Source organism: Rosa chinensis, chromosome 6 (genome assembly GCF_002994745.2).
Source record: "Rosa chinensis cultivar Old Blush chromosome 6, RchiOBHm-V2, whole genome shotgun sequence".
In the NCBI taxonomy this organism is placed as follows: domain Eukaryota; kingdom Viridiplantae; phylum Streptophyta; class Magnoliopsida; order Rosales; family Rosaceae; genus Rosa; species Rosa chinensis.
Genome location: NC_037093.1, coordinates 25,236,660 through 25,260,217, shown reverse-complemented (window position 1 = coordinate 25,260,217; position 23,558 = coordinate 25,236,660). Strand labels below are relative to the sequence as shown.

Below are 23,558 nucleotides of genomic sequence, written 5' to 3'. Positions count from 1 at the left end.
GATTAATCATTCTTCTGCTCAAATGATACAGTGAAATATGCTGATCGATTAACAAAAGATGCATTTCTATACAATTTCATTTTTGATGTGTCGTTGTTGGAAGTGATAAACTTTTTGGGACTAAATATTGCCTCTTACATGCACTGTAAGTTCTCAATATATTTTCAAATGTTCTATTTCAGTGATGACACCAATTTGTCTTATTTCTGCACCTTAATTGTGAACTTAAAAGAAAAATGTCCAAAAGGAATAGCAAATAGGCAGCTATAAGCAATCTGAAGCAAATATGCGACTGCTGGAGATTGAGCAGAAATTATGTGCAAATGGAAGAAGAAGTAGAAGATCATGAAAAAGAATAATGAGAGGAGGTATTGGGGTGTCATTGTTTCACTGTTGATGTGTTTGTGGATTGGTTTAGTGAGAGAGTAAGGTACTAAGGTGGAGAAGTTGAGCATAAGGTGAAGAAGGGGGGAGGATATATATTAGTGCATGGTTAGGTGAAAGGGAGTCATTTAAGGTGGAAAGACCATGCCATTGAGAACACAATAGTCTAACTCTTTCTTGGCAAGTAAGAGGAATAGAGAGGTAAGGAGTTCTGCTTGGCAGGGCAGGAAAATAGAAGGATATGTGAATGAAGTCACTGGGGTATGAGTGGGAGAGTGATGATTATGATTGAAGTGTATTGCTTCTTGCTTGGTGCAAACTTTACAGAAGAAGGCTTGTAATTCAAGTCCTCATAATATAGGCAGTTACTGTATGAGCAATTTCTGCCATACTTTGATTTTATGAGACCCTCTGATATAACATCTCAACAGAAGAAATTATGCCTAGCTACCATAAGATTTCATAACTTAGCTCGAACTAAGTTATGAACAAAGCATAATTAAATTAGTTAAAGCTTTTAACAATTAACAAAACCCAAGTTTCTTGGCCAAATTTTGACCAAAAGATATAACCATATTAGCCAAACAATGATTAATTTTTCTGTAAAAATAAATGAAAATGTGTGATTAAACCTGTCTTTCATTTTAAATGAATTGGTTTTACATTAAGTTGTTTCGGTAAATAGAAGTAACAAAGGCAAATTATTTTCAACTATATTTAACTTTTAGGATCTGTAAAAGACTATAGGTGTAATTTCATGTTTCAAATTGTGTTCCAATCCATATGACATCAAAAGGTGAGATGTGAAGTTAAATGTCAAGAATGTTTATTTTGTCAGTGTATATGAATTTATCTTATTTCACTACAAATCCATATGCAATGAGTTTGCTCAACATTTTATTTACACTATTATTAAGAGAAGAGTTTGTCAATCAAAACAGAATTTTTTTTACAAAATAGTCCTCAAATATTAGAAAACCTTTGAACTGAAATATTTGAGAAGGACATAAAAGTCAATTCACAAAATAAAAGAAAAAGAAAAGAAATTTAACAAAAAAAATAAAAATAGAAAAATTCAAAAAACTAAAATAAAATAAAATAAAAGGAAGACTGGTTAAGAACGTGGAAAGAGTCCTGCACCAAAACAAAGTAACTGCTTGCCTCTCAGTCTTTCACGTTCAAAGTGATTCAACTACTCTATCTCACTCCATGATATATATATGTACACACACACACATAAAGGGAGGATCAAGAGAGGACATCCTTACTTTAAGAATTTGAGGATTTTTATTTTTTTACACTAGTGTATGATCTAATTCAATGATTTTAACCATTGATCGTTTAGATTCCTATGCAAAAATTGTGTTTATAAAAAATCAACCAAATCCATAATCATTTGGTCACTCAAAACTGTGTAAACAAATGTAGTCTGTTAGATAAAATTAAAACAAACATTGTGCTAATCAAATAGAAAACGTTTAACCGATTTGGCTAATTTTTTGTAGGATTCATATGTGTGTGGGTAACTAAAGAATGAGCGGTGCGATTATTAAAATACATCCTAAAAATAAAAACATCCCTACTTTAAGAATTTAAAGACATACTCTCTTTATATATATATATACTAGACTCCAAACACACCCTATGGGTGTGGATAATTAAGTGGGAAGTTATTTCACATAATATGGAGAAAATTGCTGCATAATTTTTGATTTTTTTTGTTAAATTTCTTTTGTTTTTCTTTTATTTGTGAATTGGCCATTTTGTCTTTCTCAAATATTTCAGTTCAAATGTTTTTTAATATTTGAGGGATATTTTGGTAAAATTTTTCTGTTTAGGCTGACAAACTCTCTTCTCTTAATAATAGTGTGTGTGTGTATATATATATATATATATATATCCAAACACAGATAAGTTACAACCACTCAAGAATTGGTTACGCATCTCACGAGCAATTATGTGAATTCTTTCTCAAATGATTGTTGCTAATTGAAGACGTTGACGTAGAGGTAAGTGATTGAAATTTCTTTTAAACTTTTTGGTGATATATCGAATGTTATTAACATATTGTTCGTTTTCTTTTTGGTAAGTGCTTTGATTTTCCCTTAAGAGAATTTTCGTTGAAATTCTTTGTTTGTATGAATTAGGTGATGAAATTGATATTGATTTTGATCTCTCTTTCTACTATTATGAAGATCTCAATTAAAAGAATGCCAATTTTATATCGCACGCGCATTGCGTGTGTTGGTTGCTAGTTATATGAATACAAGAGATAATTGATCAAATAAGCATTTCTTAAAGCATCATTTCAAAATTCCATATTTTTATCTAGATTTCCCTAATTTCTTTCAAATATTTACCAGTACCGAAATTTTCTCGATATTTCTGGTCGAAATTTCTGTTTTCTAACTTCTGTGTCATCAATATATCCTCGAAATCCGATATTTTGGCCCTCAATCCCCATACGTTTAACATCAACACCCTCCCCAAAGAAATTATCTAAAGAAATTGATGTTGCAGTAATCCCAGTTTATTTAATCTATTGAAAAACTAATTGTATGCCACTTGTTTATAACAACAAGATGTCTGATGACTGATCTTTAACATGAATAATAATATCATAACAATCGTAAAAGCATCAAATCGGCGGGGGGCGGTTGACAAATTGTCTATCTCTAAATTTAACTTGAGAACTGCGGCGGGGCACTTTCCAATATCAGCAGACTTGAGAATTATTGTTGAGAAATGATTTTACCATATACGCCATCACCCGCTTCCACCAACAGTACCCAAAAGTTGAATTGAGGCATGAGGCAAAGTGGACAAAACTTATCTGCTTAATCCACAAAAACGTTGATAAACCAACCATGCAAATATTAGCCGTTTTCTGCTCGGTCGTAAGCATTGGATTTATGCTTTGGTGCAAATGTGAAACCATCTGGAACCTTCCCAAGCAACATCTCAGAGAGCCTAACCTGCATACGGAAAGAAAAAACATGTATCAAACTACATCACCTAGCAGGTTGGTTCAATGGATTTGACAACAGAAAGAAAGAGTAAAGCGGTACCCAGTCAGCAGCAGAATCAGAAGCCATTAGTGTCTCAAGGTCATCACGTCCAAAATAAGATGGTGGGCGCCAGCTCAGTCGTTGTGGGATGACATCTAGAAGACCAACGGGTACATATCTACAAGTGTAGCTAAGCCATTCTAACAGAAAACGCCTAGTTGTCTCGACACCTGGGACATACGACAGGATAAAAGCCCATAAAATCAGAAATTTTGATAAGCACAGATGTCCCAAAACATAAGTTGGGTGACAGTTTTGCTGAATAACCGTATAAAAGAGAATATTTTTGTAAAACTAGCTAAGCATACTTTAACGGCACAGCTGCCAAGTATAATACCATATAAGAACATTTTAATAAAACTGTAAGTCATAGCTGGTATGCAAAATATACTAAAAATACAAACCTTTTGTGTCAGAGCCCCAATGTTCAAGGCCACAACGTACATAATCCTTCAAAATATTAAATCGCTCCCCAGAAGTGATGTCCCAGTGCCTCTGCTCCTTTATTTCTGTAAAAATCCAAGGCTGAAAACACAAGGAGGATTTAGTACACTAAGGTTCTAGGTTCCAAACTCAAGTCAGAAAACTCAAAGCCATGGACTGTCTACATACACAGACAAGATATAAATTCTAGACATCTAATAAAAATGTTAATATAAGAACACTAACCAAAGTGTGTGTGTTGGGTTGGGGGGTTAACAAAATTCATACCTTAATTAGTGCTCCTCGAGCAATCATGCATGAAGACAGTTCAGGGCACTCAGCCTTGTGCTTGTTCCAATCTACATACGAAAATACATCTCCATTTCCAAGGACTTGCAAAGAATCAGGAGCTTTTTTAGCACACTGGTACACATATTCCCAATCTGCAAGCTTGCTGTAGCGTTGCTGTCGTGATCGACCATGTATTGTTACTGCACTGGCTCCCCAGTTGCCCATGTCAGCAATAAGCGAGTCAATGCGATTTTTCCCCTCAAAATAGGCTGTGCGGACCTGTAGCAAAATAGCAGCAGTTAACATTTCTTGAACAACCTAAGGCCTCATTTGGTTTGGTTTGCGGAATTGAAAGGTTGGGAAGGGAAACTTTATCCTTTCCTGTGTTTGGCACATCCAAGGAAGGGAACAACTTTCCTATATAAAGGGAAAATAAGGGGGGGGGGGGGGGATTCATTTTCCCTGTATTAATTGCACATTAATTCTTTACTCTAAAGATTACTTTAATGGTTGTTATTACCAAATTATCCAAGAAAATTTTTAATCTTGAATTGTTTGTGTTTTGATAACAAGGATACTATTGGAAAATTGATGTTACCTATTTTCCTATTCATTCACAAACCAAACATTGGAAAGGAAAGTAAAATACATTTTCCAATTACTTTCCCGGCATTTCCAAACATTGGTGGGGAAACTAGTGGGAAATTTACTTTCCCATGCTCATGGAAAAAACCAAGGAACCAATTTCCTTTCCGGCAACCAAACGAGGCCTAAAGACTCAAAATTTACTTAAGACATCAAGAAGAAAAGAACAATGAAACTAGAAATTTCACAGGAAGCTAGTGCATTAGAATCATTTTGGAACCAAATAATTAAACAAAAATATCATACAATCTTCATATAACATGGCATATTGAAAAAAAAAAAAATTAAAAAAAATATGATGCAGATTGTTTTGTTCACAGTTGTATATAACTGCCATAAAAGATTAAAAGTTACCTTGATAGTCATAGGAATGTCAACTGTACCAGAAGCTGCTTGCACAATGCCTTTCATTCGCATTGGTTTTGTTAGAAGAGCTGAGCCAGCACCCTTGTTCACAACAATATCTATTGGGCACCCCATATTTATATCAATGAACTCTACGGTACATTCCTGTTCTATAAGTTCAACAGTGCGTGCTACGGTGTCTGGATATGCCCCACATATCTGAACACCAAACAAATCTTCAGATGAATGTCTCCTCAGCAAGGCCCATTCCGACGCTTGACCCTATGACAGTTCCAATTAGATTATGTAACATATATTATACAAATTCATGCATGCGAAACTAATATGTATATACAATGCAAATATGAAACTAGGGCAAAAGCCTAGCCCTCAGCTCTACTAATGTGAATTAAAACACCCTCATCTGTCTGGAGATCAAGAGAAACAGGGCTGATTCTGACACTCTACCATGTGAATAATGAATGCTTTCATGCCAACTGTCATACCTTACATAGCATAACTGCACAAATGATATGTGGCCATTTCTTTTCCAAGAAAATCAAAAGAAAAATGAAAAAGCATGCTTCCCCTTGCACTTAAGAATTGTACATCAAAGGATGCTGATAATTATTTCAGGCAAGTTACCTATGACGTAACAGCTTCACTAGCCACACTCTGGCTACAAACCCTAGATAAAGATTTTAATAACTGTATACTATTAAGTCCTTCAAGCTTGTGTTATCACGTTAAAAAATGTGTTTTCAATACACACACACACGCACACACACCATTAATAACTGTACTCGTCAACTTTTCAAAAACAAATGACTGTACCCATCGATTGTAGGATATTGTTAACATCATGGATCATCAGAGGTTGTTGATCACATTGACCACACAGTGAACTTCATGAGCACCGAGTTGCATCACAAAGGTGGAATGTCATGTATTTTCAAAGAAAGATAAAGACTGCTCAGCAGGAAAAAAGCATAATACAAACCTGCAAAAGATTTGTACACATTGCCATTTCACCACATGTTATATCTGCCCCTAAACCTTTGCAAACCCTTCGAAATGGAAGATTTCCGACTGTGGTCAGAGGTGCAAGGTACAACTTTTCTCTGAAGTCAATAAGCTTCTTTTCACGTGGGTGTGTCTTTAAACTTCTATCATTCTCTGAGAATTCAATGTTAGCTGCAGCTTCTGGTTCAGGTTCCGTGCAGGTTTGCCCAACAACTTTTCCAGCAGCTCTCACACCTGTTGCAGAATAATCAACACTTACATTGAATGCCTCCAACTATTAGGATGTTAGAAAAATGCAAAGAACGAAAAGAGCCAAAACCTCCATAATCTGCTTCACCAGAACCAAACTCTTCTTCAATTACAGATCTTGACTTCTTTGAAGGCCTAGAATCGTCAGATGGAAATGTTTCATTATCACCTCCCTCTTCTTTCACTTCAGCAGACAACTCCATTTCATCAGATGGAAACTTTTCATCAACACATCCCTCTTCTTTTATTTCAGCAGTCAACTCCACTTTATCATCTGTGTTACTGGGAAATTCACTACAGCCATTTCCATCAGTAACATCACAATTCTTTGAAACCACCGACCCATTCACCTTTGACATGGCAATTATTTTTGAATTGGCATGCCCCTGCAAAGATAGGTCATAGAATTTATTTATATATATTATATAAGAATAGTTCACAGAATGATGCACTAAAATCAAACAAAAATTTGATGTCCGCATTACTATCGTAAGAGGAAAGGGAAATACATTTCATTACGTTGGGCGCAATTATCAAATATTCTAAGTTCTCTACCAAAGACATTGCCACACTTCAGCCAAATTTGTGGATAATTACAACATAACAAACATTTCCAAATGTCCAACAGATTTAAGTGTAGAAGTTTCATGTGTCATAAAGGATTTAAGCATTTTTATATTTTTATAGGAAACAATAAACTGAATAAAGAAAAGCGTAGACACGGGACAAGGAGTCCTCTGAATTATATCAAGGCAAACAACAAAAGGAAAAACTCACATAGTAGCTCTCGAATCTAAAAGTACAGTAGAGAAAGAGCTTTTGAATTTGGACCTATCTTCTTCCAACTAAAGAATTTAAACCCCATACACAGAAAATCATTGCTGGCTGACCCAGCTCAAAGTCTCAAACTAGCCTCTGTAAAAACCTTTGACTAGGTCACTGGGCAATGAACCTATAGATTCCATACTTTCACAATATTTTCAAACACATAATGCCAATTGGAGACATGAAAGACATGTCATCTCCTCTGAACCTATTACAAATATTCACCTCCCAGTTGCAACTGTCCAATCTAACACTCTTACCTTAGGAGATCTTCTCTAAGACATGAGAGGGAATTAGCAGAAGAGAGGTTTTCCATTACATGCCTAATGTAGATTTTCAGGAGAAAGCTCGGGATGATTCAAACTTCCACATTCTCCTAGAAGACTTGATCACTATATTTCTAAACATAATACAAAACATGAAAGTACCCTCCAGATCATTGGATGCCCTTGGAACAAAAATCCAAACTCAGAGATTCCCAGAAAATCTAGCAATGAAGTATTTAAGGTATTACCAAAAATGATAGGGGCTACAATAAAGAGAGAAATTAGATGTTTTCCCACCCAGCAGTCTTCCTAAAACCTGACTCTCCACATTTCCACCTTGAGGTAACATAGAGAAAAGAAACAAACAAGACCTCAAGCAATGTCTTTTTATGAACATCAACTTACTCCTAATGACAGCATGCCATAAATTTGAAACCACCATAACCATTTTGCAAGCCAAGCTTCATTTTTCCCCACCAAAACCCCCCACTTCTAAGCCACCTTTTCCTTCATCAGTGTCACCACTTCTCATTTTACAAAGTGATCCTTTCCCCTGACAATAGCCCTTTCCACAAAACGTCCTCATCAGTGTCTCCATTCTTCTAGTCACACAATGGGAATTCTAAGAAGTGACTGATGGTTAATAGGAAGGCTACTTTGAAAAACTGCAGTTTTCAAGATTTTTTTGATTTTTTATTCCTGTTTAATTATTCAATCCCTGACTTCTGCAAGCACAGTGATAGCCCAAAATCTCATTACTTATCAAATACTCTCTCATATTCTCCAGCTGGGGTATTAATGTATTACATATTCTTCTAACAAGAGATAAAGTATCATGATAACAAAACATAACAGTTTAATAAGATTAGGATTATTATCTTAGAAACAATGCAAACATAGCAGCAAGGGGATCAAAGAACAAAGTTCATATTCATACAACCTTACATAAACATGTATGCACACAATGAGAGAGAGAGAAGGATGTTGGACTAATACCATGAGACCAAGAGCCTTGAGTTTGGCATCGGCCTTGGTGAACTTCATTTTATTTTTCCACAAAAGCTTTTGAACATTTTTGCTTAATCCATTCATCTCAGAGCTTCTTCTACGAGCATTCACATCTCCATCTGCAACACCATTTTTATGTGTACCCAAGAACCTACATGACAAACCATAAGGGCATGGCTCATCGATAGCCATAAAAGGACATTCTCCCTCTATATCCTCAGGTTTCTGCATTCAAAAACAAATAATTAGTCTCATAATGGTCAAATGGCAGAACATTTTACAACACATCAAACGAGTCAAATACTAGACAAGCATTCAAAACTACCTGAGCCTTATAGGCTTCTATGTCGTGGCTGTAGCGGCACTTATCATTATATGGACACCGACTAACATCTCCTTTCTTTGCTACCTCTGGACAGATACCGAGGGGTGATTTCTGTACCTGCAAGAAGAAACTTGACAAAATTTAATCCTTTCCATTGCTTTAGGGTTAAGGCTTAAATGTTGTTAAACACACCAAAAAATAAAAAACATAGGTTGGCAAACAAAACATATATGACGATTTGCTACCAGTTCTAAGCGTTTGACCTCTTTCTCCTACACTACTCTAAGCTCATCAATGACCCAAACTTTCATCTTAATTCTTTGTTTAACCAAGAATTCAATCGCATATAAATCCAATAACCAAGGTTTAGCAAAGAAAGGATTATCGAAGCATAACCTCGCGGCGTTCACGCTTAAGCTGCCGCTTGGACTTCTTCTCCTTCACTATGTTCGACTGTGCAGGCCTCGCGTTGCCCTCACAGACGGCGTCGTTTTGATCCTTAGAGCAAGGTCTGACGGGAGGAGGGCGAAGGTACTGTTTCTTCACCGGAGCGATGGACTTGGCTACGAGCTCCTCCGGCGTCCTTTCAGCCGCCGCCGCCGCCACGCCGTTGGAGACCTCTGGGCCCGTTCCAGTTGCGGCAGGAGTGTCGTCGCCCATGGTGCTATGCAGTTGTGGCTGGAGGGCTCTGGCGCATTGGGAGTGAGAGTGAGCAGCGTGCGAGGGTTTAAAAACAAACAGGTGAAGAGTGAAACGACGTGCAAATGGGTGATGAGATTAAACTACTTTTTGTTTACATGAGTATATTTCTTTGCTCTTGTTTCTTTTTGGAACTTCTCTTTGCAATTTATTTCTTCTTCCACAATTGGAGTATAGATCTCCCACCTTTTTTGAAGATTTTATTAGAAAATAGAAACAAAAAAGAAAGAGACATAGGGGGAAAACTGTGTTATTTGTCATGATGTTTCTTCGTAATAGAGTTATCTTTCTAGTATGTCACCGCTAGGTCAAAGCAAATGTAGTAGTCATTCGTACACTTTTTGCTATTTAGTGCTTGTAAAAATACATTGATTTTGTGGATACTCTTTCAGGATGTTCACTTTATGCTTATTGTAATTTGGGGTTCAGGCTCTACATCCCCCCGGGCTCCCTTTTTGTATTATGCAATTTCATTAATCAAGACTTGAGGGCAACCGCACCAGCCCATTTCAAAAAAAAAAAAAAAGAGAGAGACTATGGATGAATCCATTGAAAAAAGAAAATAAAAAATGGAGCCGGCTAAGTCCTAGTTTGACATTGCTGTGCTGCGAGAAGAAGCGCTTTCTTCTGATATTGTTATGAGAAGAAACAGCTGGGTGTTTGGTAAACTGTTTTTTATAGTGCTATGAGAACGAAAATCAATTTAAGAATGTTTGGTAAGTTGTAAGTAAAAAGTGATGTGGCTGGATATAATTACCAAAATGATTTAAAATACTACTAAAATACATAATTTTGTTATCTAAATATATAACCATACCAAATTAAAATTTGTCTCATGTGTTATCCTTTTATCTCATCTTCTATATTAATTATACAAATTATATAAGCAATTTTTTTTTCTAGTTGTGTGGTTTCTACTTTCTAGTAAGTGTTAGAAAATTTCTCAAGATCAGTCTTGGATTAAATCATACCTAGTTGCTCCAAACTAATCAAAATTCCTAAAGAACGAAATATGATAAGTAATCAAAGCTCCAAAAAGAATCCTGTACTTTTTTATATATATAACAAGTCATGGCATATCTTGGACTAAATAATAATACCAATGATCACATCATGGCATAGAGTAAATTGGAACCGTAGGTACATCTCTAGAAAGGAAAGGTGCAAGGATTGGTGCAGCATGTGTAATATCACATTACAAATATCCTTCATAGGATGAGAACACTACGCATAAAACTTTTTGATAATACCATTCTTCTTCTATACCAAATCAGGAATCTTCTTGGAAGTTACTGAGATTAACAAAATCTGGAATCTTGTTGCAATAACAACTGCTTCAATTTGTCCTTGTTTGCATGTTGATTTCGAGTAAACGCCATAACCAGGATTTTTGGTCATTGAAAGTGACTCTCCAGTAAGCCCAGACTACAAGTGAGAAAGACATGGTTCAGATATTTATGGCATGAATGATCCACATGAGCACGAATATGAAATCGAAAAAAAGATTGAACCTTTTAGTGATAGCAGAGAGAGAAAGAGGAGAAGTTCGATGAGCAACGAATGTTGCGATGTATTTTTGACAAAAAAGAGGGGAGGAGAATGAATGTCTGCCTCGCGATGAAGATCAAAGCTGAACCCTATTTATTTCAATGTAATTTTTTGGAAAGAAGGAGGACAAAATTGGTAGTTTGACATATTTCATTAAGTCTCTACTGTTGCTCCGTGTTTTTCCCCAAAGCCGCTCCAAAAGCTTGAATTGGTAGCTTATCAAAATCAACTTTAGGGAGAAGTTATTTGGACCAAAAACAGCTTTAGAAAATTTTACCCAACGCCCTACTCTAGGCCCAAAAGCAGAAGCATCCCCAAAAGCAGCTCAATAATCAATCCCAAACTGGGCCTAAGTCGTTCTTTCCCCATTACTTAAATAGAGATAGTAGTAAAATAAGAAATATCAAATAACTATTTTTGTGAAAATTCAACTACTACCCTTTAATATGTATAGAAGGGACCTAGGTGCGATTGCAAATTTGGTTTTTTTATCTTTTATTATTTTATCAATCCATTAATAGTAAATGAAGGAAACATTATACAATGACTCATCGATCAACCAGGCTACGACAAAATTAAGTCATAAAAGAAAACCCTAAAGCAAGAGCCTTAGAGTAATCTAACAAAATGCAACCTTAGAGTGAAGTTCCAAGTAACAAAAGTAACCCGACACTACCAAGGAAGGCTTTAAACACTGTAAAAAACTTTCCCCAATTTATTCATGACATTAGCGGAGCCCCTACATAGAGGGGTTGTCCCCAGGACTACCAATAGCAATAATTTCTGTAGGGAAGGCTCCGAACATAGTCATAAACTTTCCTCAATTTATTCAAGACACCTAAAGAAGCCCCACACAGAGGGGTTGTCCCAAGGCCTAAACCCTACTACCAACAGCAACAACCTTCATGCCTTCCACCTAAGGAGGGGATTCAACCATATCATATAACTTTGCAGTGCGCTTCTTTCTAGGCTTCTTAGGACTAGCTTGCGTGGAAAGCTTCCAAGGCTTCAACCCATCAACTTTAGGGTTCTTGGTATTAATCGCTTCTTCCTGACCTTGGGCTAATGCCAAACTCAAAGCTCTCAGGCTCTTGGTATTAATCGACAGTATCCTTCTATTGAGATTCTCTTCTATGTATCTATCTATCTATCTATCTATCTATCTATCTATCTATCTATCTATCCCACTTAACTTTTAAGTCAAGTAGCGAATGATGTTTGATAAAATTTATTAAAACAGCTTCTTTCAAAAGTTACATCATTAAGTTGCTGCACATAGAAGTTGGTAAAAAGCAACTTTCATAAACTAAAAGCTATGGCTGCTTATAATTTAAGTTAACATATCCCAAACTGGGCCATGATGCGGCTGAAATAGCCTCACAATTTAACCCTACAAAATGTAGTTGTTAGTAAGGTTCTAAAAAATGCTAGGCGCTAGTCGGGCGGTGACCCGGGGACTAGCGCCTAGGGGCCTAGGCGGGAGTCTAGGTGGGGACTAGGCAGTTTTTATTATTTTATTATTTTATGACATAAAATTAATTAATAATAATATTTAAAGTCCTATAATTAAATAAAAATAATCAAATATGTAAAAAATGAAGGTACATGAACTTGTGAGCCTCATGATAGAAGCAGCACGTGTTGTTAACGTGGCCAGATGAATCTGATGAAGACTTTCCAACTATTTTAGCTATCCAAGAGGCTGAGACCAATTTCCAAGAAAAGAAAGGCCAAGAGCAGTAAACTCATAGCTTTCGTTCTTCTTTCTCTGAAACACATAGTGAGATGGAGGAGAAAAAAAATCAAATGGTGGAAACCCAGATAACCCATCACTGCCATCCTCACCATAGACCCAGATAACCCATCAACACCGAGCTTGAAGCCTTGAACCCAGAAATCGAACCTAAAATCGAACCCAGATTGCCCTGAAAAGTGTGAACCCAGAAATTGTGAGATTGAAACCCAGAAATTCGATTGAAAGACAAAAACCCAGAGAGAGACGAAATCGAGCTGGAAGTCCAGTTTACCAACGAGCTGGAGAGCTAGAGAGCTAGTCAGAGACTCGGAGAGAGACTGAGAGTCTGAGAATCGACTGATCGAGGGATGAAGGAGCGACGGAGCGGCATTCCTTCTTGATTTCGAACCCAGAAAATGAAACCCTATTTCGTGATTTCGTTCCGTTTTGGTTTTCATTTAGTTTTAGGTTTTCCTTAAAAAATAAAAATAAAATAAAAAGACAGAAAGCGCCCAGGCGCCGACCGCCCAGCCCCGCCTAGGCGGCCGACTTTATTCCCAGCGCCAGCTCGCTCGACTAAGGGAGAATCGGAATGGTGTTGCTTCGCCTAGCGCCTAGGCGGAGCTAGGCGCCGATTTTTAGAACACTGGTTGTTAGTATAGGATAAGCAGGGATCGTTTAGTCCGGGAATTATAGGATACACCTATACAAAAATATCAGTTAACAAATAAAAGAATAAAATGGGGGTTTTGAAATTTGGTTACTAATCTACTTAAAATAAAAACAAAACAAATAAAACTATACAATGATCGACTTCCGTAGCCTAGACCACTACCACTCGAAAATTACTAAGTGTAAAAACAGAAAATTCATTTCAACATGCTACAAAAACGTGCCCATCTTAAATGCTAGATAAGAGCCCAAATGAAAAGCTGTCACGGTTCAATCCTTTTATCTGATCCGTTCTGTGAATCAACTCACACGTGCAAATTAACCATTACACATAGCAATTAACACGTAACTTCCAGAATCATTTAACCATTGAAGCATGGTTTTTACCACTCTTTAAAACTAATTACTACTTGTTTAACTCAGTGTCTTAACAAATAATAATTACTCTTGGCAAATTAAGCAAACACATAAGAACTCTCACCGTTATTCTAGCATGCAAACTTATTAACCTAATTCTGAAAATTACCTAAACACGTAAAAGGGCACAGGATTGTAACATACATCATCAAAGAATTCTTGAAATTAACTTAATAATAAACTGAAAATCTCAAAAATATTAATAAAAATATTCTGAAAATTTCATGTCTCCAATTACACAACTCGCAAATCCAAACACACAAAACCGAAAGAAAAATTATAAGTAGAGTCATAGTTACACTTTGAAGCTTTCCTCAGCGGCTTAGCAACAAGGTGATGAACTCGTCTCTGCTATGGTGGTGGAGCATCCTTGACTCAGCGCCTAAGAACTTCGTAGATTGATGGAAGGATGGTGGTCACGGTTTTGTAGGTGATGGAGGTTTGAGGAGTGAATTGGGTAGAGTTTCAAATTAGTTTTTGGCCAGGAAGTGATCTTGGTCAGGAAGTGATCTTGGTCAGAAAGTGACAGGCCAGGAAGTGATGCTCTTGGTGTTGAGAATGGCTGCTATTTTAGTGGAATTCTTCTCTCTTGTGATGCAATCATGTTCATTCATCTAGAGGTGATTTCTCCTCCAAATTTCCTTGATTTTCTCTTGACAAAGTCATGAAATTTCTGATCTCTTTTCGCTTGATATATTCCCTAGATATCTCTATAGTTAATCATGCAATGCTCATTCTTTTCCTTGAATAGTGACCAGATACATCTCTTATTCCTCTCCTTTGAATTGCACTAATTTCTTCCAAGAATTGTGCACATAATAAACTCCTACAATCAAGAAAAATCAGAATTTAATTAGTGTTATAATCAATAGAAAATAAGATAATTAGGAATAAATATTGACTATAAACACTCCATTTTATCTCCTCGAATTCTTCCTGATTTATGCAAGTTTTCTTTTCTTTTAAGTTTTCCTTGATTTCATCAATCAAGAGTTCTTAATGTGATAGACTCCTAAATTCTCTCTTTAAAACAAGAAAATCAGAAATAGGAAAGTCCAAAGGAATAAAGTTTCCCTAAAACAAGATAGGAAATATTTCCTAAAATGAAAGAGGAAAGTTTCTAAAATGACTTGTCCTTAATTTACCTTAATTTACGCTCATTCCTGCTCTTTTTCACTTCGTTTCTCCATTTTCGACCTTGAAATACCTTAAAAACAGAAACTATGTTATAGTTAGTAATTTTAAGAGAATAACTTAGCCAAATAAGGGAAAATACATATTAAAAACATCACACTTTGTGCTTCTATCAGGCCATAGTCGTATTCACATAATTAATTAATCATTTAGTTGTGCTCAATAATTATCTCTCTCTCTCTCTCTCTCTCTCTCTCTCTCTCTCTCTCTCTCTCTCTCTCTCTCTCTCTCTCTCTCTCTCTCTCTCTCTCTCTCTCTCTCTCTCTTAGCTCGATTGTAGTTCTAACTACATAGGCCTAATTTGGCGTATCTTATAATGCGTAAAAAGATGTTTAACTTTTAAGTTAAGTACTGATGTTTTGTAAAATTTAAAAAAAAGTTTCTTTCAAAAGTTACATCATTAAGTTGTTGCTCATAGAAGTTAGTAAAAGAAAACTTTCATAAGCTAAAAGCTATAACTGTTATGATTTAACATATCTCAAACTGGGCCATAGTCGTGTTCAGGTAATCAATTAATCCCTCAAATTTTTTTTTTGAACCAATAATCATTCATTTATCTCAAGCCAGAATGACACAGATACATACCTTCCTTTGCCAACTCTAGGGCAAGTTTAGGACGTGGTATGCTAGCACCACCGATTAGACAACCAGTGCTCACTTATTCAGCGAGCCTATGAACTATGAACATACATAGAAAATAGGCACAAAAACAAAACAAAAGTGTATAGGTCCCTAAACAAATAGGGTAAAACTTAGAAGGGCTAAATACTAGTTAGTACCTTGTGGTTTAGATCCAAAATCACTTCAGTTCCTGGACTTCTAATTTCATCAAAAACACCCCTGCACTTTCAATTTTGATCTAATAGGTCCAATTCATTAATATTCTATTATGGGTTCAAGTTATAGTTGAATTATTTGTTGAAAAACTATTTATTTTTAATAGTATGACTCACTCCTAAATTGACTATGCAGACCACCTCGACATCACATCATAAAACATAGGCAATATATGAGCCACATTAACAAGTTAATTAACTCAATTGTCAGAAAACTAACAAATTGGACCTATTATATCAAAATTGAAAGTACAGGGATGTTTTTGATGAAATTAGAAGTTCAGAGACTAAATTGATTTTTGGACCTAAACCACAGGGTAGTAATTTGTATTTAGCCCAACTTAGAAAGAAAAAATCTATCTAAAACATTTGGAGCCCAAAACAGACCCAATAGTAGCCCTAGGACCGACACTTAGCCCAAAAGACAAAGGTAGGGCCCAAGCCAATAGACAGCAGCCCTACAGGATATTCAGACAAGGCCCAACAGTGAAGCCCAGCCCATCATCTCTCCACATAACAGAGCCATCGAGCTTCACGAAGCCATCACCGCCTGACTCCAGTGCGGCCCAATGGGAATGCCTCCAGACTTTCTCACCGCTCGGCGCCAACACCGCCTGACACCATTGCTTCCGATCTCGCGCCCAACCCAGAAACGAGGTACGGTCTGTACCACAGTCCGAACCCGATCCTTGCATGGGCTGCACAATCGCCGTCGTCTGGAGTGAAATCTAGTCGTCGTCGTCAGGAGTGAAAACTAGCCGCCTCCTCGTCGTGAAGCTCTAGCCCCAAGCTGCCTCGATCCGAATAGGTACAGCTACCACCATCAAAACCACAAGCAAAGACCCCATAGGGCTAGACCATGTGTCACCCGTCCGGCAGCATCTCCACGACGTCAGGATGACGCCGGAGAGCCACCGGACGAGGGCTAGAGATGACTTCGCCGCCGCAAAGCTTTAGGGTTTTGGCGAGTCTTTCTTTCTTTCTACTCAATTAATCCCTCAATTGTGCTCAACAATTGCATTTTAATTTCTTATTTTTCTTGTGATTGAAGGATTAAGATTCAAAAGAGTGGTAGATAAAGTAATCAGGGATAAGATTCAAAGGCAGATTTATTCTAATTTTTGAGATATGACTCAAAAAGTTAAAGGCTTCAAACATTAGCTGTAGCAAAATGCTAGGCAAAAGGACGAATTTCTCTACTTGGTTAATAGTTTTTTTTTTTTTTTAAAAGACAAATAATATCTGACAGGACACGTCCCAGATTTCACCCTGAAATCTGAAGTGGCCTTGCAAGACCCATTTTAGAAGAAACTCTACAAGAACTTCGACTGAGTCACTCCTAAAAATTAAGGATAATACTTGGCTGACCATATTCCTAACCAACCATATCGTGTCTTTTCAGCCATTCAACACATGTTTTTTTTTTTTCCCTCTAGACATCTGATTTTGTTCCTTTCTTCCCCGTTGACCAATTCCAATTCTTCAATACCTTAGAAGCCATGACTCTTTTACGTTGATCCTTTAATATATGTGGACCTCCCCGATGACCCACTGCCCGTGAAGGCGGAGAGCTCCTCCTCGTTGCCGGTGAAGGCAGATACCCATCTTTCTACAACCTCGCCGGTGAAGGTGGTTTTAGTGTTGCTTGAGAGAGACGCTTGAGAGAGACGAAGCCCACAGCTTTTGTTGGTTTGCTTTGCTTCAATTAATGGGTTCATCAATCGCATTGCTTCAATTGATGGGTTCTACAATTGGTGGTTTAATTAGACTATGGAACTGCAGTGTAGAAGTGGAATAGATAGAAGAGTACCTTTATCAACTTTATCAGATGCTTAAGCTAAAAAAAAAAAAAAGTACACATGTTGCACAATGAGAGAGGTTGGTTAGGAATGGCTGACAGCCATGTATGGTCAGCCAAGTATTATCGAAAAATTAATTACCCAAAACTTGTAAGGACATTCAAACACTTCTCAATACTCCAAACCATCCTCAACTCCTAGAGCCTACATACTCCCACAATTCACAATCAACTGCACAACCAGATAATATGAATATATAGCACTGAAATTTCTCAAATTTACAAATAAACAAATAGATGATAATCAAAGGAATCTAATAGTTCCATAGGATATGCAAGATATAAGGATAGGATAGATAAATCCTATTATGCGGAAGCAGTGACAACTATGCCTCGACTCCTAGTACGCCCGATCTTAACTAGTCTAATATGCAAACTGGGTATTTGAAACTGAAAGGCCCAGGGGAAAGTATTTGAAAAACACGTTAGTGTGAGTGGACAAAAATAAATATTCGCATAACTGAAATCAAAAGAAAACTTTAATACTTTCCCACTTCATTCCCTTAAAATGAATAAATGATCGATGCATGTGTTAATGCTCAAAGTCCGGCGGTAGCCGATCTTTCGTTTAACGTTGGTCCGGTGGGCGGACCGCTACTCCGAGGATTTGATGGCCTCCTCTAGCTGTCACACGAGAGACAGGGTGTTAGAGGGAGACCGCGTTGGGCGGTCTTCACTTCTCCAATGCCTAAGTCAGTCAATGCATGTAGGCAGCATAACAATAATTGAGTAGTAAATGCGTAATTAATGAGGAGAGAGGAGAGAACCTTTTATAGGTGAGGAGAAGGTTGATCTTCTTCTTGTTTTCGATGTGGGACTGATGTGCTTCGATTCCCAGCTTCTAGAGCTTCTGATGCTACCTTGGCGCGGCGCGTGGCGGCGTGTCAACGGTGATCTGAGGGCGCTCCCGGGCTTGGGCGGTAGCCTGCCTGGCCGTGCCTCCGTCAGTCACCCCCCTGGTGAGAGTCGGTACCTCTGGCGGTACAATGAGCGTGGCTCATTATAGCTAATTATACTTGCAAACGTACATGTAGGTATAGCATGCAACGTTTAAAACAAAATTTTCTTAAAAACGAACCAGCCCTACTGGTTAAGTATAAACTTAAAAACATGGGGATGGAAAAGTCACCAAACAATAAAGAGAGCTTCCTAGGCTAAAGGCTCGACTGCAACCCACAAGATATTTTGAGAAGAAGCAATATGCTAGCTAGCAGTAAAATATGACAACCCCCAAGTATGGCGAAGGAAAATAAATTTGAAAACCAACATAAAATACTTCCCCAAAAATCTCAAAAAGGGCGAAAAAGAAACACAATTTATGTTTCTCAACCGCACTCGGAAAATCAAAGAAAACATCATGATCAATAACATACTCAAACAATGAGATTAACAAGCTCGTAAAGTAAATCATAATCAAACTAAAATTGCGAGATATAAAAAAAAGGGCTAAATACAAATTACTACCCATTGGTTTAGGTCCAAAATCAATTCAGTCCCTGAACTTCTAATTTCATCAAAAACACCCCTGTACTTTCAATTTTGATCTAATAGGTCCAATTTGTTAGTTTTCCGACAATTGAGTTATTTAACTTGTTAATGTGGCTCATATATGGCCTATGTTTTATGATGTGGTGTCGAGGTAGTCTGCATAGTCAATTTAGGAGTGAGTCCTACTATTAAAAATAAATAGTTTTTCAACAAATAATCCAACTATAACTTGAACCCATAACAGAATATTAACGAATTGGACCTATTAGATCAAAATTAAAAGTGCAGGGGTGTTTTTAATAAAATTAGAAGTCCAGGGACTGAATTGATTTTGGACTTAAACCACAGGGTACTAACTAGTATTTAGCCCTAAAAGAAAATCATAAATTCAATCGAAAATCTCATTTTTGGAAAATCTTTCGGAAATCTCATATGTAACGACTAATATAATATATTTCAAATCCGAAAATCATATCGGAAAACACTTCATCGAAATTCATTATAAATCATAAATCGTACTTAATTCCAGAATGCTCTTTCGAAAACAATTCATAAAATGCAAGTCATGACTGAGCTCAAATCCCAAATATAAATCGAACACCATAAGTCATGACTAAAAATTGTAATTTCAATTCCGGACATAGGAAATTTACCAAGGTAATTAATTTTCCGAAATCCAATCCAACATGCTCAATATCCTTTCAAAACATATACTAAATCCATATCTGAAAATCATGATGGAAAATCGAATTAGTAAACCATTTCCAAAACAAAATCCAATATGCCAAGAAGATAAATAAAAGCATTCATTTCGAAAAATAGTTGCACGGCTTTAATTTAAAACAAAAGTTCACTCACAGTATATGACATTAAGCAGTCAGGCGCAGGGATCCCTCGTCGAGCAATAACTCAGTACGTTGTCCTGTATATAGCATTACTCATGAATAACCAATCGGAAGGTCAAAAGTAATTTTACGTTAAATAAAACCGAAAAACCCTAACTCGTCGACTCTCCAAAACCTAAAGCTCGAGTTCTTCTTGGAATTACCTCAAACTTCACCACTATCATCGTTTCCACAATTCTAACGTTCTAGAACATAAATGAAGGAAATCCAACGGTCAGATTTTCAATCATCGACATTCAAAAATCTGAAATTCAGAATTCTCCGATCAATACCCAACATCCACCAATTTCCACCAAAATATAACAACACCTTCAGATCATCGAGCTCTAGTTAGCTAGCCAAGGCAGAAGGTCAGGAAGGGTGGCACGCACCACCATTCAGACCACCGAATTGGGTAGTAATACCTATGCCAAAAAGAATCCTTACAACAAGCCCAACAACATTTTCAACTACAACAAAGTTCAATTTTAATCCTAGAAGCCGGAAATTACCTCGACTCGGAAAAGGAGCCGAAATCTTCCCAGCTTCGATTCTCCTTCCTTGTTTCAAATCGATCCAAGCCACATGGTGGATTTGTTGTACGTACAATGAGCTTCAAAATGCGGTTGGTTTGGTTGCCCGAGGTGGCCAGAATCAAGCGTTTTGATCGGGTCAGCCGTCGTAGTTTTGTAGCGGCTTCAAGGTTTCGTACTTCCTTTTTCGGTGTGAATCAAGGCAAGTGAAAGGCGAAGGCGTTGTCGGCATGAAGAGGTGGTCCCAAAACGACCGGTGTGGTGGTCTGGGGTTGCCGGAAGGTGGCAAGCCCGTTGGATTTTCATTTCGGGTTGTACGAATAGACTTTCTTGATTAGGGTTTGCGTAGAAACTAATAAATGGAAACTTGCCTTGGTAAAAGGTGCTATTTATAATAGGATTCCTGAAATAGTAAATTTTGGTTTTTGGACCATAACTTTTGTGTATGAACTCCAATTCTAATGTGCTGAGTGTCCACGAAATTTGTTTGACGTCCACAACAACTTTTGTGAATGAAGTTCTCTCAAAAGACAAACGGAATAAAAAGTCAACTTGTAGGTTCACTAAAAGTTCAAAACAAAGGTATAAGTAACGATACTGGTCGTTTACTGAAAAAATAACTATTAAACCAGTAAATTATGGTATGAGATGTAGCAATATCATACCCGACTGCCTACTAGAAATTTTCACAGTCTACAACCTGGCTTCAGTTTGATAGAAATTCTTTGAACTGACTCTATCTGTCGCATCTTTGAGTTTCTCACATTGGCATATTCTTATGTTTGACTCCACATTGAATGGTGAGGTGTCCTAAATGAACCTTTAGCTCTGATACCAATTATGGATAAATGAAACTCACGTGGTCTGCTCATGGACTAGTCATATAATATTGATATTATCACACTTAACCACATTAACATCAACAAGTGTGGAGTTTTATTCCAAAAGGATTCAAAAATATTTATGCAACCACTTATATTTCTTATGTTGTCGTGTCTCCTTTTCAATGTGGGACTCTCTCTCTCTCTCTCTACACGTTATTGGTAAGGTAAGAAGGTGTTGGAAAATAAACATGCTTTTAATTAGTTGTTATTTGGTCTTTAATTAGTTGGTTAATGTTTGAGTTATATGCATGAGATAGTGGACATTTCTGTTATATAAGTTAGTGGGTCAATAATGGTGTAGTGGGTATTATGATAGAGAGTATGCGTCGTTGATCATAGACATTATAGAGTCTAAAATTATTTTTAGAGTTTTATATATTGTATGAGCTTGCATATAATCATAATTGCATTGTTGTAAAATATTTCTTCTTCCCATAATCTTGTTATTGAGTGTGTTTAATTCTCCATCTAGTTTTAATAAATCGATATAAGAACTTGAAATAAGTTTGTGAGAGAGTGAGAAACCACCAGAAAATGGCGAATGGTTCAAATAATGCCTCTTTCCATAATCTTTTTTTCTAATGAAGGAAAACTACAACAGTTAGAGTGTTTCGATGAAGGCTTTGATAGGTAATTTTGATGCTTAAGAAGTTATTGAGACAAGATTCAAAGTACCCGAAAATGAAGTGGCACTAACACAAGCCCGATGACGCATTGAAGGATTTCAGGAAGAATGATAAAAATCTGTTATGTCTCATCCATCAAGCTTCAGATAACAATACATTTGAGAAAATCACATGAAGCTTGGGAGATCCTCAGTGGCGGAATTATTGTTAGGTCTACAGGGATTTCAACCCCCAAAGAATTAAGCCGGTACTTGTATTTGACTCATTCATTGCTAGAATGACAAGAATAAAAAACAAAGGATTCCAATAATGGATAATACCGATTAATTTATAATTTTCCTAATATGAACACAAATTCAATCGAGGATTCACATGATGAAGCATATGTACCATTCCCGCTTCAAATGCAGATAAATTTCGACTTCACTTGTCTAAATCGAACAAATTAGAGCTATGTTCATTCCACCCAAACCAATCTTAGTGATTCCAGGTTCGGCTACATATATTGGCTTCACACACGTGCGAGATTCACTGATGAGAGCAATATTTGCTATGTTTTTAAGAATAAACTCTCTACATTTTACTTAGTTATTTCCTTAACATTATCATTTCTAACTTAGTTTTCGTTTTTAGGTACTTTTGAGTCTAAAAAGGCAAGCAAGGAAGAAATGGTGTAGAAATGAGAAAGAAATGGAGAAATGAAGTTTTGTCAATCCTACTAGGAGAAGGAATCCCAGTTGAAGTAGGAATCCTGAGTCAACTAGGAGTCAAGCTCGGAGAAATGATGAGAAATGGCGAATATACAGAATCCCAGTTGGACAAAGAAACCCATTCCTGCCAAGAAAAAGAAACCTAACATGACTAGGAGTTCTGTTACACAAGAAGAGCTTCGGAAGGTTCCAGAACATCTAGGAAATGAAGAGTCCTAAATGGACTAGGAAACCTGTTGACATTAGGAGTCCTATGATACTAGGATACCTGGGAAGGCTAGGAGATACTGTGGCTTCAAGATGACTTAAGAATATGCAAGAAAAAGGTTGTAGAATACAAAGATGGCGTTACAATAGAAGAATGGGCTTTGAAACGTCCAAGTGAAGAAGCCTGACCCAAAGATTGAAGCATGTGACTTGCATGTGAGTTTCTAGAATGGTCTTGGCGTCATTGAGAAATCTTCAACTCACAATTATTGCTTTTGCCGTGCAATATAATAGGAAAATGTCAAGGAATTTTGGCAATATCAAATTGGGAGAGCTTGGAAGAATCTACTTTGTGTGAATTATAGAAAAGAAAATAAAAGAGAATAAATATCAATTTAGGTTTCCTGATTGCATA

The 23,558-nt window shown here is 36.9% G+C and overlaps 1 protein-coding gene across 1 annotated transcript; it reads right to left on the bottom strand.

Annotated features, from left to right (window-relative positions):
• Positions 1-2,892: 2,892 nt before the first annotated feature.
• On the bottom strand, positions 2,893-9,609 carry LOC112172969 (tRNA-dihydrouridine(47) synthase [NAD(P)(+)]-like). The gene is made up of 10 exons (XM_024310507.2): positions 9,249-9,609; positions 8,853-8,969; positions 8,516-8,752; positions 6,499-6,814; positions 6,157-6,413; positions 5,166-5,438; positions 4,164-4,445; positions 3,857-3,977; positions 3,453-3,622; positions 2,893-3,359 (listed from the first exon to the last, which is right to left on the bottom strand). Exons 1-10 carry the CDS (start codon positions 9,510-9,512, stop codon positions 3,261-3,263), a joined length of 2,136 nt encoding a protein of 711 aa, XP_024166275.1. The 5' UTR covers positions 9,513-9,609; the 3' UTR covers positions 2,893-3,260.
• Positions 9,610-23,558: the final 13,949 nt, after the last annotated feature.

Coding starts and splice junctions, on each gene's coding strand:
- LOC112172969 (XM_024310507.2), bottom strand. CDS start 9,512: ATGGGCGACGACACTCCTGCCGCAACTGGAACGGGCCCAGAGGTCTCC. Junction 4,446..5,165: donor ACATTCCTATGACTATCAAG/GTAACTTTTAAT, acceptor ATTTTGCTACAG/GTCCGCACAGCCTATTTTGA. Junction 3,360..3,452: donor CTGATTCTGCTGCTGACTGG/GTACCGCTTTAC, acceptor TTCCGTATGCAG/GTTAGGCTCTCTGAGATGTT.